The 17942-nt window shown below is 41.8% G+C and overlaps 1 protein-coding gene across 2 annotated transcripts in view; it reads left to right on the top strand.

Annotated features, from left to right (window-relative positions):
* Window positions 1–17942, top strand: part of exoc4 (exocyst complex component 4) — a 168184-nt gene that overhangs the window by 108587 nt on the left and 41655 nt on the right. For both annotated transcript variants that reach the window (XM_015959221.3, XM_054740068.2), the window contains exon 13: window positions 1157–1273. In XM_015959221.3, the coding sequence (XP_015814707.1) occupies window positions 1157–1273 (117 nt within the window). The remainder of the gene's footprint in view (window positions 1–1156; window positions 1274–17942) is intronic.

Here is a 17942-nt window from a genome sequence, read left to right as displayed (position 1 = left end):
CCATGGTAGTACCGTGCTCAATTGGCCTGCCAACTCTCCTGACCAGAACCCCATAGAGAATCTGTGGGATTTTGTGAAGAGAAAGTTGAGAGACGCAAGAGCCAACACTCTGGATGAGCTTAAGGCTGCTATCGAAGCATCCTGGGCCTCCATAACACCTCAGCAGTGCCACAGGCTGATTGCCTCCATGCCATGCTGCACTGAAGCAGTCATTTCTGCAAAAGGATTCCCGACCAAGTATTGAGTGCATAACTGAACATACTTATTTTTAGGTTGACTTTTTTTGTATTAAAAACACTTTTCTTTTATTGGTCGGCTGAAATATGCAAATTTTTTTAGATAGGAATTTGGGGTTTTCACGAGCTGTATGCCAAAATCATCAATATTAGAAACAGTAAAAGGCTTGAACTACTTCGGTTGTGTGTAATGAATCTAATATATATGAAAGTCTAATGTTTATCAGTACATTACAGACAATAATGAACTTTATCACAATATGCTAATTTGCTCAGCTGTGGGCGGGATCTATGGTTGTCTTTCAAACTCTCTGCATACTATTGGAAATCAAACAACGTGATGTATCTACCGCTACGGCTGTCAAGCAACAATGCAATATGCCATTCTCTGTCAAAGAAGATGCAAGCACACCCTTTTTCTAAATAAACTTAAGTTCCTCTATCTGCTCTTGACTCAAAGTAAAGCCCAAGTCAGAATAGTCCAATGTTAATGCCAAAGCCGTCTCCTACAAGTTGTCGCCATCTTTGTTTGTTCAGTAAGATCCTGCCCACCAACAGAGTGCTATGATTAGCCCAGCAAACCAATAGAGCACTGTGATTGGATGGTTACGGATGTCAGTCAACGGGACAGTCCACCACATACGAGGAAGACAAAAATACATTGTTTTTTTCTAAATTAGCTGTGATTGGTCAGCCACAATTCTTTCCCGGGCTGTGGAGGTTCCAATTGAGTGTTGCTTGACCAACATGCAAAGCAAAATGACGTTGCCTGACTTGCATGACACTCTAGATTTTAGGCTATTGAATTGCCGTAATTAGTTGGAATATTATAATTCACCACAAGCATGTAAATAAACCTTCATATTACCTTTTTTTATTACCTTTTTTTTTAATTCAAACTTTTCCCACTGAATATTCAGGTGCGGACAGAGATCAACAAGGAAATTGAGGCAGTCAGTAAGGTTGCTGACCCCTTGAAGATTCTTGCCAGTGCTGATACCATGAAACTCCTGGGCCTTCAGAGACCAGTGCTGCAGGTAAAGAACAAAACATTCACTGTGTATGGAATGTTCGGTAGTGATTTTTTTTTTCCAGATACTTTTGATACTGGTCTATCAGTCATAAATTATAATGTGAATGCTTCCAGTACTTTTAATTCTTCCTCCTTCTATGAGACATCAAACTGAGCCTTACTAATATCAAACTGTTTTGTGACACATTTTCACAACCTTCCATGCAGACACAATTTATTTCACACCTATTCTCGTGTGAGTTGTTAGAGAAGCTTAAAAAACACACCGTACCTGTTTGTTTGGCACCGTTTCCCCCTCGTAACCTTGTTCAATGGAGGACGTGTCTCTTGTGTACATTCACTTTTTAGTTCTCTGCTCTTTCACACAAAGTCGTACTCCCCATACCCTCAGTTTCTCCTCCCGCCTGTCATAAAGATTTATACAGATTAAATAGTTTTTGATGTTTTTTAAGGTTGAATTTGATGCTAATGTATGTTTTCCCTTCTGAACAAAACAAAAACGCACTCAAACTTTTTTTTGGAAATACATCACGTGCCCTTTGTGACCTGGCCATAACAAGCATCAAACAGAAAATTAGCACATTTTCTCGCAATTTGCTAACTGCTAGCATTAGCATTATCCAATCTGCCTTTAGTTTCACTTTTGTTCCCAAACGTTGTACCATTTCTGCCTTTTACAATGGTTAGTATCTTTGCTGTTTCTTTATTTTCCTCCACAGCACATGGATTGCCATATTGTGTGCCAATTAAATGTGTTCAGACTGTGGTTAACACATTTAACGAAGCCTTGAATCAGTAAAAAAAATTCAAGAAATTTAATGAATTGAACAATATGAAGATGTCTTTTCAGCCCTTATATATGTATGCTTGTCTGTATGTATGTATGTATGTATATATATATATATATATATATATATATATATATATACCATCTCCAACTCAACCTCTCTAAAACTGAACTACTTGTCGTCCCAGCAAAACCATCCATGCAGCACAATATCTCAATCCAAAATGACTTTCTATCTCTGGCTCCTTCAAAGGCAGTTTGAAATCTGGGTGTTGTGATTGATGAACACCTGACCTTTAAAGATCATGTTGCCTCTGTTGCTCCTTCATGCCGCTTTGCGCTGTATAACATACGAAAAACCAGACCATACTTAACACAACATGCCACCCAGCTCCTGGTGCAATCTAATGTCATCTCCCGCCTCGATTACTGCCATGCCCTTCTAACTGGTCTTCCAGGCAGTACTGTGAGACCTCTTCAATTGGTCCAGAACGCAGCGGCGCGTCTGGTCTTCAATCGGCCAAAAAGAGCACACGTCACCCCTCTGTTCATTGAGTTCCAATGGCTACCGCTAGCTGCATGCATCAAATTCAAATTGCTAGCACTAGCATGCAAAGTCCGAGATGGTACGGCTCCCATCTACCTGAATCCTCTTGCAAAGGCTTACGTCTCGGCCCGGCCGCTCCGGTCATCACAGGATCGTCGGCTAGCAGTGCCTACACCACGCTCAGGACAATCCAGACTCTTCTCATGCATCGTTCCACAAATGTGGAATGACCTACCAAGCACTACAAGAACAGGAGCTTCCTTTTCGACTTTCAAGAAACTCCTGAAGACCCTGCTCTTCAGAGAGCATCTTCTTAATTAGCACCCTCCCTGCACCCGTCCCCCTCTCTACTGTCCACTCCTTGTTCCCACCTCTCCATCATTCATCATGCTGCCTCCCTGCCACCTACGACTGACTGGAAATTGGTTTTTGTTGTTGTTGTTGTAATTGTTGTTGTTAGCCTCAAAGGCAACATACCTATAATCACTTGTAACTCACTTTGGACAAAAGCGTCTGCTAAATACATAAACATAAGCATATACATATATATATGTAGCGGTGAGGATTGACTACATATTTGTTAAGTGATCGATAAGATGTGATATTCCATATAAAATATGAAATATGAATCTGATTGATCTTTGAATGTTTGATTTAGATTGCTCTAGGTTCTTTGGCTATTCAGGGAACACACACTTCATATTAGTTCAGACCAGTGATGGGAATAACGCCGTTTAAGATATCGGCATTACTAATGGCGTTCTCTTTTGGGTAACGGAATAATCTAATTAATTACTTTTCCCACTGTTGCAACGTCATTACCGTTACTGGGGACGGAAGGTTGTGCGTTACTATGTGCTTGTCGAACGTTGAGCAACAGTGTGAGGCTTTGACCGCCACACTTCAGCTGCAGCCAGGGAGAGAGAGGTGTTGGTAACGCACTTACAAACACGATGATGATTGGCTGGGTGGGCGGAGACCCTCACCATCTCAGTCACTGCATGCTGTAGACACAACAAAGCAGTGATGGGAATAATGCCGTTGTCGGTACAGGATCTGCTCGGGGTCCTTCGACTGCCGATGATGTCACATTACTGCGAATCTACTCGGCTTTCACAAATACGTTTTGGAAAGACATCAGCAGTTTTGTTAATAAATTCTTGTTTGTTAACACCTAAATGTTTTCTGTATAATTGTAATTTGTTAATAAAACACCATATTATCTTTGTTTTGTAAAGAATGTGAAACTGCATAAAACCAACATCAGACTGACCAAAAAAGTAGAACAGTTATTATATGTGAAGCCATATCTGTTTGTATTAATGTGGAGTTTGTCTGTATATTTCCTTAGTTGTTATCTAAATACATTCTTTGACTCAAAATATTCCTTGGTGTCTTTCAATAAAGTTCTTATATTTTATTTTGCCCCATTTCATCAACATCAAGAGCTTTAGAGGGTCACAGTTTATCATTTGTTTATATTTTACATTTCCTTTAGAAATTCAAACATATTTTCTCCAAAAAGTGTTGATTTTTGGACTACAGTACTACAACCGCAAATTTGTTCTGACCAATCAAAATCATAACGTGATAACGTCACTTCCGTAAGTTTCATGTTCAGCCAATCAACTACTTTGACGTCATCGGCAGTCGAAGGACCCCGAGCCGATCCTGCACCCAAACAAATCCTGTACTGACACCGTTTAAAATAACCGCGTTACAAAGAAAAATATTTATTTCAGTAACGAGCAAACTAATTAATTGCCGTCGTCTTTTATCAAAACGTTTCTGTTACTGATAAGAAAATGCATGCGTTAAGTTGCGCGGTGTGTTGAAGCTGTCATCAGCTGATCAGGAGCTAAAGAGGCAGATGTTTTCGATCAACGAGCTGTGGCCTAAGGTATCCTGGTGCCAAGAGCACATATGGACACTTTTATGTCTGAACATGGTGTTCATTATGAACAATCCATGACTAGCACACAAGTCCAATAGAAGAAGAAGAAGATAATACCATTTCTATAGCGCCTCTCAAGATAAAAAATCACGAGATGCATCACAAAAACAAAACATGTAAAAATATAAAAAATATATATTTAGACAATGGTTAAAATATATTTAAAATGAGCAAAAAACTAGACAATTGTGATTGAAAAATGTTAATAAAGAGAGAGAGTGAATAGGAAAGAGGGAAATCAGTGGATCCTGAGGAAGGTGGAATAGGTGGGGAGAGCGTAATAAAGAGAGAGGGGGTGAAGAAGGTCATACAAAAGCCACTTTGAACAAGTGAGTTTTCAGCTGCTTTTTAAAGGTTTCCACTGATCTCAGGCTCAGGGGGAGAGAGTTCCAGAGTCTGGGGCCACAACAGCAAATAATCTGTCACCTTTGGTCTTTAGCCTGGTGCTGCACAACCAGTAGGCTTTGATCACTGGACCTCAGGGACCTGCTGGGGGTGTAGGGATTAAGAAGATCACCAATGTAAGATGGTGCTTGTCCATGTAAGGTCCTGTAGACCAGAACCAGGATCTTGAAATGAACCCTGAAGTTGACTGCCAGCCAGTGAAGCTGGAGGAGAAGCGGGGTGATGTGGGTGTGTTTGGAGGACTTGGTCAGAAGCCGAGCACAGGCATTCTGAACCACCTGTAGACGGTTCAGGGAGGCTCTGCTCAGACACATGAAAAGAGAGTTACAGTAGTCTAAGCGTGAGGAGATGAAGGTGTGGATAACTGTCTCAAGTTCAGAGCGAGACAGAATGGGACTCAGCTTAGCAATGTTCCTGAGATGGAAGAAGGAAGAGTGAACAAGAGAACTGACATGAGAATCCAGGGTGAGAGCTGGGTCAAAGGTCACACCAAGATTCCTGACGGAAGGTTTGGTGTGGGAAGCATGCTGACCAAGAGAGTCTCTGACTTTAGGAACCAGCTTGTCTGGGGCACAGATGAGGATCTCAGTCTTATCTTCATTCAGCTGTAGAAAGCTCCCAGCCATCCAGGTTTTGATAGAGTCTAAGCAGGTGTGTAACAGCTGCAGCTTAGACATCTCATGGGGCTTAAAGGAGATGTACAGTTGGATGTCATCCACATAAAGATGGTAGGAGATTCCTTTGAAGGAGCTCAGGATGTGCTGAAGAGGAAGCAGATAGAGGAGGAAGAGCAGAGGCCCCAATAACAAAACACCACTCGAATTCAGATCAAGGGGGCTGTTCCTCCCAACCACACATCTCCACGTCTCACTGTCGTTGCCCACGTAAGCGTTAAAGTCCCCCAGCAGAACGAGGGAGTCACCGGAAGGAGCACTTTCCAACATCCCCTCCAAAGTCTCCAAAAACAGTGGGCAGTCTGAACTGTAGTTTGGTGCATAAGCACAGACCACAGTCAGACCCCCCCCCCCCCCCCCCCCCCCCACACACACACACACACACACACACGTAAGCGGAGGGAGGCTACCCTCTCATTCCCCCGGGTAAACCCCAACATACAGGCACCAAGATGGGGGGGGGGCGCAACTACTATGCCCACCCCACTCGGCGCTTCACAGTGAGAGCAGCTCCAGAGTGGTAGAAAGTCCAACCCCTCTCAAGGAAACTGGTTCCAGAGCCATGCCATGCGTTGCGTTGAGATGAGTCTGACTATCTCTAGTCAGACTCATCTCAACCTCACACACCAACTCAGGCTCTTTCCCCACCAGAGAGGTGACATTTCATGTACCAAAAGCCAGCTTCTGTAGTCGAGGATCAGACCGCCAAAGTCCCCGCCCTCGACTACCACCCGTTACACACGGCACCTCACCCTTTGGCCCCTCCCACGACTGGTGAGCCCATATGTGTGTTGAAATTTTCTAATAATTATACTGATAAGTTTACTTTAATATTGAGAGGCAATATCATACCTGGCAATATGCATTTTTGTGTTTTCCAGAATTGATTTTTAGTAAAGCTTTTCTAAATAGTTTGAACTGCAGGAAGAAACACGTCATAAATCAATCAGTTTAACTGACCCTGACTGCAGCACATTTAATCACAGGCTCTTGTTCTTTTTGGCAGTCAGTTTCATTCAAAACAGCCTAGTGGCTGGTCGAGGATTATAGCAGTGCCAGAGTCGAGATCCAGACAGTTGGTGATTTGTCTCAGCTGTCAGATCTTCTCTGTGTTTTCTGAAGTTTGGCTTCCTCTGTCTATTGTATTTCCTAAAACTGTTTAACATGCGTCATTTTGTATTTACATATTAGCGTGTGGTGTGGGCTTTTGTCCATGCAGTTTTCAGGAGACTGTGTCCCAGAGAGGTGGCTCGCTGCTTCTCTGAGTATTTGTGAAGCCGAGCTTGGATTATGTGTCTGTGTGAGTGTTTTGCTGTTTGTTTCTGTCAGAGCCTTCCTGTCTGTTCTCTCAGAAGGAGAGAACAGTGGTGGCAGTTCATTACAGAGAGAGGGAGAGAGGGACTGTGGGTGTTTGGAGTTCAGCTGGGTTTGTTTACGACTCAGGCCCCTCCTTAACGAGGAGTTCAGCATCTTGCTAATTATGCTGCTGTGGCTAATGAGCCTATCTGCTGATATTGGGGAGTGCAATAAAACACTCCTTTTGTTTGGGCTTTTGCCTGTTTTAATTGGGCCGAATTAAAAAGGCCTCCATGTTTTCACTGTTGCCATTCATATTCAAGAATCAGAATGGCTCTTGTGTGGTTCTTAGTACTTTGTCATGTCTGTTTGTTGCGATGATGGTATGTTTCCTACCTGTCTGCTACGTAACTTTTTATTTCCATTTTAAGGGGCAACCCACGGTTTAATTTGCCCTCATCCACATTGTCACTCTTATCAACACATTTGCTGTCTCTGTGTTGTTTTAGTACACTTAGTTTTCATAACACCATTAGAAGAACTTATTTGACTTTTGGGTTTTTTTTGGCAAAAGCGTACAGATTTAAGTTTTGATTTAGGTGAGATGGATACTTTACCAGAAAGATCCATCTGTTATGGTGTTGCATCTGTTTACCTCTGTGACTCTATGGGATTATTAAAAAATAATAAAATCTGTCTGTCTGTGTATTTTCTGTGTGAAATGTATTTACAATTTCGATTAAAGATGCAATAAGTTCTGGCAAATGTTAGGTTTTGCTGCAGTTTGGAGAAACTACAAGAAACAAATACTCATTAGCCATGCAGGAGAGTTTTTATGTTGTTTTTGCAGTATGTTATGTGCACATATATACTGTATGTGCCTCATTAAAGACCAATGGGCATTCTGTGCCAGGTGTTATCAGAGGCAGACACATATGAAAGTATAAAAACCATCATGTTTGATAGGCAGCAGAAACTTCTATATCGCTACGCTACATTAAGCTTTTTCATACAGCTTGGCCACAGCCGTATACAGGAAACCATAAGGGATCACATTTTATTGAGGCATCTGCTCTCTGCAGCCACTGAAGCGCACATTAATGTGTGATAGTGTAAATTAGAGGGAGGTATTAGCACTGGTGGTTTTTATGTTTTCTGAAATGAAAAAGTGAAGTAAAAAATATTTGCTACAATATTATGTTTGGCCTTGGGTGCTTTCACTGTGCAAATTAACCCGTTCTCCCACCTGACCGGGATGCCATCAGAGCAGTTTTACATGCCTAAGGACAAATTCTTGGAAAGCCTTTGTTTTCTATTTCACATTGATGTTTTCTTAAGAATATGGGGAAAACATACTATATGAGTTGAATTTATGTTAATTGTTTTTTGGGAACCTAATGGTGTCAGGTTTTTATCACATAATGGATTAACTCAGTGCCTGGGCTGTCTTTGAAACTGGAACACTACATTTTCCCAGCTTCCACTTCCCTTTATCGTTCCAAGAATCAAAGTCTGAATCATTTGGAATGAATTGGTCTTTTAGAGTTTAACTGAAACCTTTACTGACTTGAAAGAACAAAATGCCCATGTATTTAATATTTCTATGAGTATTAACCCTTTGTTTTTACTTGAACCTACTTACTTTTGTGAGTAAGACATTTACTGCTGCTTACTATTAAAGAGATACTAGTCAGCGTTGGCTTGCTTTTAAGCCAACATCAAATCTAACAGCCGAAATGTATCCCCAGCCTTCATAAGTGTCTACAGGATTGGTTCATCACTAAATTAAACAAATCAGCTGTGTTCATGATCCAAAACATGCAGGAAACGCGCTGGAACTAAGTCCAACAGGGACCGGACGGTCACTCTGAAGTTGCAAGTGCAATATTCTGGCCACAGAGGGTGATGGGGGCCTGAGTAACATTTCAATAACTCTGTAAAGGTTTTTTTTTAGCTCATGCTGGCTCAAAAAATGATTTAAAAATATGAAAAAATTGCATATGTCTTTAATACGTAAGAAACAACTATTGAAGAAAAAAGAAGTATATTTAAACCACCATAGGTAAATCATAAGTGATACTGTCCCCATCTTTCTCTGGAGATTATGCAGAATTAATTATTTTAAGAGGTAAAAAGCTGATGTTTTAGGTTGTACAACATGGACTTTCTTGCGCTATCATGCAAATAAAATTGTAGCGTTGCAGCTACAGTGCTACAAGTATTAATTATGTTGAAAACAAAACAAACCAGAGACTTGTATTTCAAAACTGAGTATCATTGACCAGTGTGGGGGCCTAGTGGAATCAGTGTCTCCCTGAGACTGGGAGATTGTGGGTTCAAATTCATGGTCAGGTCATACCAAAGACTTTAAAGGGTACCCAATCCCTCCCCACTTGACACTCCTCATGAAGGGGTTTGATATGAGGGGTTAAAACACCAAATAGTTACAGAGTGCAGCTGCGTCTGCAGCTTACCGCTCCCCCAGGGGTTGGGTCAAATGTAGAAAACAAATTTCACACACCAGTGTGACAACTAGTGGGACTTTAAGTTTCATTACAGCACAGATGCATGGCATGATTAGTAGTTTACTGCTTTATCTTACATAAGTCTTGCTACTGTATTAGTTTAAAATGCTGCTTATTGAACCCTAAGGAGTCATGTTTGCACAACAAGGTTTATTTCTGTTTAAAACCAAACAAACCATACGCCTATTTATCAAAAAATATGATTGACCCTAGCTACAAAGAATGTTGGAACCCCTTGATAATCTTGGCTACACTCTGCACCAAGAATAAAATATGTATGAAAGCATTTCCATAACAATACCTTTTTGGGCGAACCCATGTTATTAAACACATCTGTATGGATTAGCTGCCCTTTTGTCAGTGAAATCTCTGCTGCAGAAATAGGAAAGTGTGACTTTGGGGAAACACTGCACAAGAGTAAAGGTGAATATCGTGCCTGATGTTTGCTTAAACAGCATCTAATAAAAATACAGTGCAATGAAAGCCTGTGAGTTAATAGCAAGTAGCGATTATATTAGGTGATTTCCCTATCACTTGGCACCAGCAGTGTCAAATACTGCTTTTATATATCTATTGCTTCCATTGATATGATTATGAGCCTGACACAAGCTATATATAATGTCCACTAGGAGGTTGAGATAGGGGTTGGCAGCAGTTGGGCCTAGTTCATTGGGAAATGTTAATGCCCATTCATGTGTTTGTGTGATAGCACAGCTGAGGGTGATACGTTCCCAGAGGAGCAGGGGCATTAAAGACCAGAAGAACGTAGCCAAGCATCAGATGTCCATCTAGAAATCCCTCTACCTGTCAGGGCTTTATTTCTTACTTGGTTCTTTTGTTGCTCTGGATCTTTCATTGGTTGTGATTGTAGTTTTACTCTTGTTTTCGTCAAATTTTTTTTATGCGCTAAACTCTGACATTGTTGGGTCACACAAGCACACACACACTACTAACCCAAGCAATGTGATGCTATCTGTCCAGCTTTGTGTTGCCACTGATTGATTCATTTAATTAGAGTTAGATCAGAGGAGAGGAGGCAAGCGGTGAGGAAAGAAGGGGAGCAGAGCAGACGAATAAAACCGGATAGGGGAGGGTTTGGTCACTCTGTTGGATAGGCCTGGAGATTGGCTCCATTAATCTTAGTAGAACCCCCCCAGTGTCCTCTTTATGCTTGCACTTTGCGACTCACAAACAAGCACAGGCACATACAGCCACACACAAGTGCAAGGAGACAAAGCCTCCAAAACGACAACCAGGTGAGCATGCTTCTCGGTCCCTGAAGAAAGCAGAGTCAAGCCATCTTCCTGCCCAGTTGTGTGGTTTGCTCGTGCTTCTGTTAAGCCCGTGAGTGCAGGTGTGTTGTTTGTAAGCTGCTTGTTTACTTCATTAGCCAAGACCACATCAGTGCCATAATTACCCAACACATTGGCCCTCTCTTTCCAACTAAGTATCATTCAGCTCTGTCCCCAATGTCTCTTCACAATAGCCCCTAAACAGTTCTTTTGCATCTGCATGTTAGCGTGTTGGTTGTGCATTCATCATTTGCATGCACTAGCCTGCATTTGAGTGCTTGTATGCAAACTTGTTCTAGACTAGAGCCATATGAAGACTGACTTCATTCACTCACTGCCAGCTGCAGCAAAGCTCGCTGTATTGGAGATGTGTTTTGCTTCCAGTGGCCTGCTAATGATGTTGACCTTTTAAAACTCATATTCACATGTAGCTGTGTGAGACAGGAGGGGAAAAGAAGGCGTGTGCGTGTTAATTGTGCATGCACACACACTTCCACCTCAGATGACTGTAATGTCACTGACCTTTTGATTTGTGATGATCTGTTTTGGCAATGCTTATTTGTGAGGGGCTGATCGCTTCTTGGTTCTTCTTCTTGATTGGCTTCCTGCTGCCCCCATCCTATCCAACACACACACACACACGCACACACACACACACACACACACCCTGAAGAGATGCTGCAGCATTCTTTAACAAGGATGTGTTGGGTAATTTTATCAATCCAATATTACCTTAGGGAAAGTTTAAAGCACAGGGGGTTATAGTAATCAATCAATCAACACCAATACAATCATAAACAATCAATTTAGACTTTGCAAAGTGGAGACGAAGACCACACACCAGACAAGGTTGCAGTTCACTCTCATCAGACCAACGCCTTCCGAAAGTATTTATTAAGCACACACAAAGATTAACGCACACACATTTTGACATTCCTTAGACTCTCAGGTGGGAAAGCTGTAAAAGGGAGTCTAAACTTTCTCCAGGTGCTGTCAAGTTAGATTGGCTGAGCTGATGTGTAGTGGAGGTTGCTTGTAGCGTGGCTGTGTGACCCAGACGCAGAGTGGCTGGCGTTGGGTTGAACAGAGCACGCAGCTTTAATCTGGGAACGGCGACGCAGCGCTCGGAAAGAGCCGAGACTGAGCGGCAGTTCCGGATAAACAAGGCAGCTGACTTACTGGTGGTAGGCAGCGAGGAAAGATCTCTTTCCTGGTTTGAGGGCTGGTGAGCCTGAGAACTCGGGTCGATGTCTGGCATGGACGATGACTTATGGATAACTCGGCGGCGGCACTTCCGTAAATAGAGTCGCGTGATGACGTCGTCGAGCCACGCCGGTGATGGCAATGCTGGGTAGTGTAGTGCTCCGCCAGTTAGGTCCGTAGGGGGTGGTCAGGAAGAGGAGTTCGTGACAGGTGCACCCTAAATCAACAAAGCCATTGCTAGATTTTCTCAAGGGAGTTTTACTGATAAAGGTCGGCTCCAAGGCAAGGTCATCCTCCCTGTAAGACCTACTGGAGCCTGGTATCTATCAACAGGATGAACAGGATGAAGCTACGTTTAATAAGACACCAGATATTTAACAGTCAAGACATTAGTATTAGGTCAATAATAATAATATCAGTTTTTATCTAACAGGATGCACTCAACTTACAGTTCCCATCAGCAGACACAGCACTCACATCACAATACACCTGTTAGCTGCATTAGCCGTACCCTGTGATTTGATCGGGGGGGGGGGGGGGGGGGGGGAGAGTAGGAATAAAAACAAACATGCATTCAAGGTCCCTTCATGTCAGGGAAGAAGAACAATGCTCACTTCACTGGGAACAAAAGCCAGATCCAGCATGTTGATCAGCAAATAAAAGAAAAAGTTTCACTCCACAATTCAAATTCAGGTTTTTACTACGTTTTTGGAGCTCAGCGCTGGATTATCTGCCACGAAATGGACTGTGTCTAAGCTTTCCGTTGACAATTTTACAGCTCATAAGAGTTGTGAAAGGAGGAAGGAACATTTTTTACTGAAATACTTCTTTTACCTGCAGCAGTTCTGGGTGCAATTAAAATGAATCCACTTGCTATCCCTTTTCTGCCTCTGTCAGTGCGCCCCAGGGCAGCTGTGGCTACATTGTAACTCATCTCCACCAGTGTGTGAATGTGTGTGTGTGAATGGGTGATTGATACTCTGTAGTGTAAAGTGCTTTGGAGTCCTCTGACTCTGAAAGGCGCTATACAAGTGCGGGTCATTCTACCAAGAGATTTCAAAGTCATGTTTTGGGGGCAACTTGATGTTCTTCAGAGATTATTTAATATTATTTTCTCACCTTGGTGGCAAATCAAAATGAATGTAAAAAATTGACTTTTTTCATTTCTCTAATTCACTATAAATCTGACTTATATTAAAATTCTCGTTTCTGTCAACCCTCCTCTCTCACAGCTGAAAGCGATGCCGTCCCCTACCACCCACCTTTTTCTGGTTATCTTGCACCAAGCACATGTACTCCTGAGGCTCGTACCCAGCTGCCCCGGACATCCAACCTGCCTTAGCCAAAGAGATGCTCCCTTTTTCTTAAATGTGACACGGCTCAGCTTTGTTTGTAGTTTTTGATAAATTCATGACAACGTGATGGTAATATATTATAACTATAAATGTACAGATGTGTGCTTCATCTCTGTATTTGTTATGAAAGAGACGGCATTAAAACGAGCAAAGAAAGCAGCCACTGCCGAAGGTAGTACAGGTTCACATCATGCAGCGCTACCACAGACAGAGTCTCTGTGTGTGTTACAAGACATAATCTTTGCCTTCTGAGTGAGTCGGTTTGAGGGAAGGAAGTTGAAATGTCAGCTCTATGACAAACATGCCCTTTGGTCTGTAGAAAGAAGACTTGGCTGTGGGTGGCTGATAAAATTTAAAGCTTGAATTTTAAAAGCAAGTTTGCTCTCTGAGTTTGCAAACGACAGTCTTTATGTTGCCGTGAGCATGTTTGTGTACATGTGTGTGTTGAAGGTAATGTACTATCTACAAATGGGCCTAATGGAGCACAAAAAGGAACATACCCCCTACAAAATGCATTAACTACATTATAATTTGCCTTTCAATTTCTCATCAAACGTTTTTCTACTTGTGCCAACCACAGATGGCTTGAACTAGTTTTTGTGATTAAAAAAATCATCATGATTGACAATAGAGGGTAAATAACTATCTATAGAGAACGCTTGTCTCACTATTGGGATGTAATTTCATCATGCCAGGTGTTGGACTGGAGGTGCAGGGTGACAGAAGGACCATGTTATGATTTTATTGAGAAGTTACCTCAGGGCCTTAAAGGAGAGAACTGAACCCCGGGGTGATTCACAGGCTTAGAATATGCAGAAGCTATATATTTCAGCTTGTGTTTGTTTTGTGCATGTGCAATATTAGGGTGTATGTTAAGCCATCTGTAATCGTTCAAGTGTGATATTGCTCTTCATTTCTCAATTAGAACACTTGCAAAGCTTAATGCAGTGTTTGAAGTGAAAGAAAATTTGTACTTTTAATAACTCAATCTTTGTCCAACCAGAGGCCGTGTGTATGCGTCAGTTTTTATAGAAGCAGTATTATTTTTGCCACACTAAGACTGTCAGAGCTGGTTATTAACATTTTAGTCCCTCAAGCCTGAAATGGATTATATAATGATGTACAAACATAATGAAATAAAGTTTGTTGGAGTTGGTATAAAAACAGATAGGAGTGATAATGGGTCTCTGCTGCCAGCGGCTCCATAGAGCCAAGGTTGTTTCTGATCTGCAAGTTAAACTGCATACTGCTATATTAGTAATGGACTTTTAAACATGGCATTTGCTCAGGAATTAATACAAATATTCCACTAGCATCTTTGTTCTATCACAGTACACTTAATCTGAAGGAGACATCTTTAGTTGCAAACTAATAACTCAGAAAAATCCTGCTGGTTTCACCGCAGTCTCCCATACAGCTCCAAGCTCTGCCTTCTCATTAAATAAATTACAACAAAGTCTTTTACTTTGATGTTGTTTTAGGGTTTTCACCTACTTCAAAAAATGAGTTCTCCAAACTGAGCAGCAAATACATCAAAAATAAACAAAATCCTTCAATTTAGTGAACTTTTTAACTTGGTCCAAGTGTAAACATTACTCGCTTCGGTATGGAGAATGAAAAGTGTGCTGCAGTCTGTAGGATGAATGATTATTTGCACCAGCTTAAAGTAGACAGCTTTCAATTAGTAACTTATGGGTCACATTGTCAGAAGGGTGTGTGTGTGTGTGTGTGTGTGTGTGTGTGTGTGTGTGTGTGTGTGTGTGTGTGTGTGTGTGTGTGTGTGTGTGTGTGTGTGTGTGTGTGTGTGTGTGTGTGTGTACAAGAGTAGCTGCATACAAATCGATGACAAAGATTTAGCTGTCCTCTTTGTGTTAATATCATCAATCTGTTTTACCTTTTTTGTGTAACAATTACACCATCTTGCTTCCGGTTCAAACATTTGACGTTGTAAGTCGCAAAAGGTGGAAAAGGTTTTGGTATTCATGATTTAGATGGAAAGATTTATCCAAAATATAGAAGTTCTTTTGTGTTTAGTTTTACGTTTTGTTGTGGCTTTTTGATTCATTTTCACATCCAGTGGTTTCATGCATTTGTTAGTTATTCAAACCAATTTTTGCTGAAGGTAGTCTTAATTAGATAACATTCTTACAAAAAAAAAAGCAAAGAAATATCCTGTGAGAAATAGACTATCATGGTTGGTGATCCACAATAACATCTTATAACAGTTCTTTCACATCTCTACATGACCATTGTAAATAAACTTTAACACACGTCTACTTCCATACATGGACATTTAAAGGGGTGTGTGTTGTAGTTGAGTGAGCACAAGCATGAGGGCCATCCGGAGTGTGTCGGGAGTCTTTGGAGAACGGCTCCACACTGACTTTGATAAATGATCTGTCAAGATGATGTCCCACACATGCCCAGCTCCTCTTTACCCAGGAGAAGGATGCTCTGTGTGTGTGTGTGTGTGTGTGTGTGTGTGTGTGTGTGTGTGTGTGTGTGTGTGTGTGTGTGTGTGTGTGTGTGTGTGTGTGTGTGTGTGTGTGTGTGTGTGTGTGTGTGTGTGTGTGTGTGTGTGTGTGTGTGTGGGTGGGTGGGGGGTGGGGGGGGGGCTTATCACCATGCTTGCTCCTGATTGTGGGTGGGCGAGGGCCGTTGTATGTACACCCTGCTGAGTGAGTATTATTTTGGCCACCCTTGGTCAACCATGGGAGTGTCACAGCAGTGGCATTACACGTGTCAGTGGTTTGAGGTCAGGGTGTCAGTGAAATAGCAGAGAGCAAAGGGTTAAACACCCTGACCTCAGCTAAACCTTTAGAGCCCCCCAGCCCACATCCCTCCCCTATTGGGGAAAAGTCCTTGATCCGTTTCCGATTCAAACCTGAGACCCTCATGTCTGATCTTATAGATAACTTAGACAATAGAAAAGTCACAAATCTGTCATTTCCGTACTTTAACCAGACGGTCTACAAGAGCTTGAATGAATAAAACGTACTTGTTTTAAACCCTCCAGTTTAGAAAATGACCCATTTAGCCAAAGGAATTGTGCACCATCGAAAACATCCCCACGTTTTCACTGCAGTAATAACATTCCCAGCATTGTGCTTTTTACTCACTCCACCAAAGAAAATAACCACTTTTCACACCAACTCGGGCTGGTTTCTGTAGTGATGACCATGCATTAACAGATTTTCTCACTGAGGCGCCGTTCTGCATGCTGCCTTGTTGATGTCATTAAACCACTATTGCTGTGGCCTCCATTCCCCAACAGCAGTTTACCCTGCAAACTCTGATATCCATTTTCGAAACCCTGCTCTAATTTTCTGTGATGACTATGTGTTTATTTAGTAATGATGTAAAGGAGTACAGGCAAAGTGCAACCGAGTGCAGCTAAAGGGTAATAAAATACTAGAAAGTAGAATTAAAGAAGACATAGGGGTGTTTTTCACATTATTCCACAGCGTCTTGACCTTTTAAGCTTGAAACATTAGAACAGGAGCAGAGGGGTGATGGAGGAGCCTTCATGATGGCACTCCTATGTAAAAGTCAAGTAAGACAGAGGAGATGTTGCAAAGTCGCTTTCCACAGCACTCTTGCTCTTTCTGTTTAAGCCCTCCCTTTCTCAATCTGTTTCTTGATTACTTTTTAATGATTGCTGCTGCCTAAGACGAATGGCTGTGTTAAATGAACAAATTAGACAATGGAGCTGAGTGCTGGAGCATTTTTTAGAGCAGGAGTAATGGATTGGGCATCCATTGTTTACTCTTCTCCATTCACTGCCCTGGCCTGCTATTGTACCCCATGTCTTCTAAGAAGAGACTGAAAGAGTGGCGGGTATTCACGGGTATTCATGAAATGTGTGCTGCACAGGAGCTTTCTCACCACGTCTTGAAAATTTAATCAACGTGTATTTTTCCACTCACTCCCAATCCCGCATGATTTTATTGATTTGACATTTCATTATAATTTGGAAAATAGAGAAATTAAGCATCACATATTGGAAGTAAAGCAATTCATTTAATTACACATTTGTACTAATTCATCATCATTTAATAATGCCACATGAGTATTGTACTAATATGATTTATTTTATCTGGTTCTCGATAAAAGGGCTTTGTGAGGAAAATTAATTCAGTTTAAAACAGCTTTACTCGGGTGGAGGATTCTGTGTTTTCTTTGTTTCGTAAAAATTTTATGGTAAATGGTCTGCATTTGATATAGTGACTTCTAGAGTCCTGGAACACCCCCCCAAGGCACTTTACAACACAGTCAGTCATTCACCCATTCACACACACATTCAGACCCTGGTGGTGATGAGCTACATTGTAGCCGCAGCTGCCCTGGGGCGCACTGACAGAGGCGAGGCTGCAGAGCACTGGCGCCACCGGTCCCTCCGACCACCACCAGCAGGCAAAGTGGGTAAGGTGTCTTGCCCAAGGACACAGAGACAGGCTGAGCTGGGCTCGATCCTGCAACCTTCCGATTATGGGACGAGCACTTAAGTCCTGTGCCACCGTCGCTCATCGATACGAAAAAAAAAGACTTCGTTTAAAAAGCAGTTTTAATCAACTATTTATTTCCCACAAAGCAGAACTTTAAAGAGCAAGTTACCCCCTACAATAAACTTACTTC

The sequence above is a fragment of the Nothobranchius furzeri genome, chromosome 1 (genome assembly GCF_043380555.1).
Source record: "Nothobranchius furzeri strain GRZ-AD chromosome 1, NfurGRZ-RIMD1, whole genome shotgun sequence".
NCBI lineage: Eukaryota > Metazoa > Chordata > Actinopteri > Cyprinodontiformes > Nothobranchiidae > Nothobranchius > Nothobranchius furzeri.
Note: the sequence above shows the minus strand (reverse complement) of the source record. Positions and strands in the feature narration are given on the sequence as shown.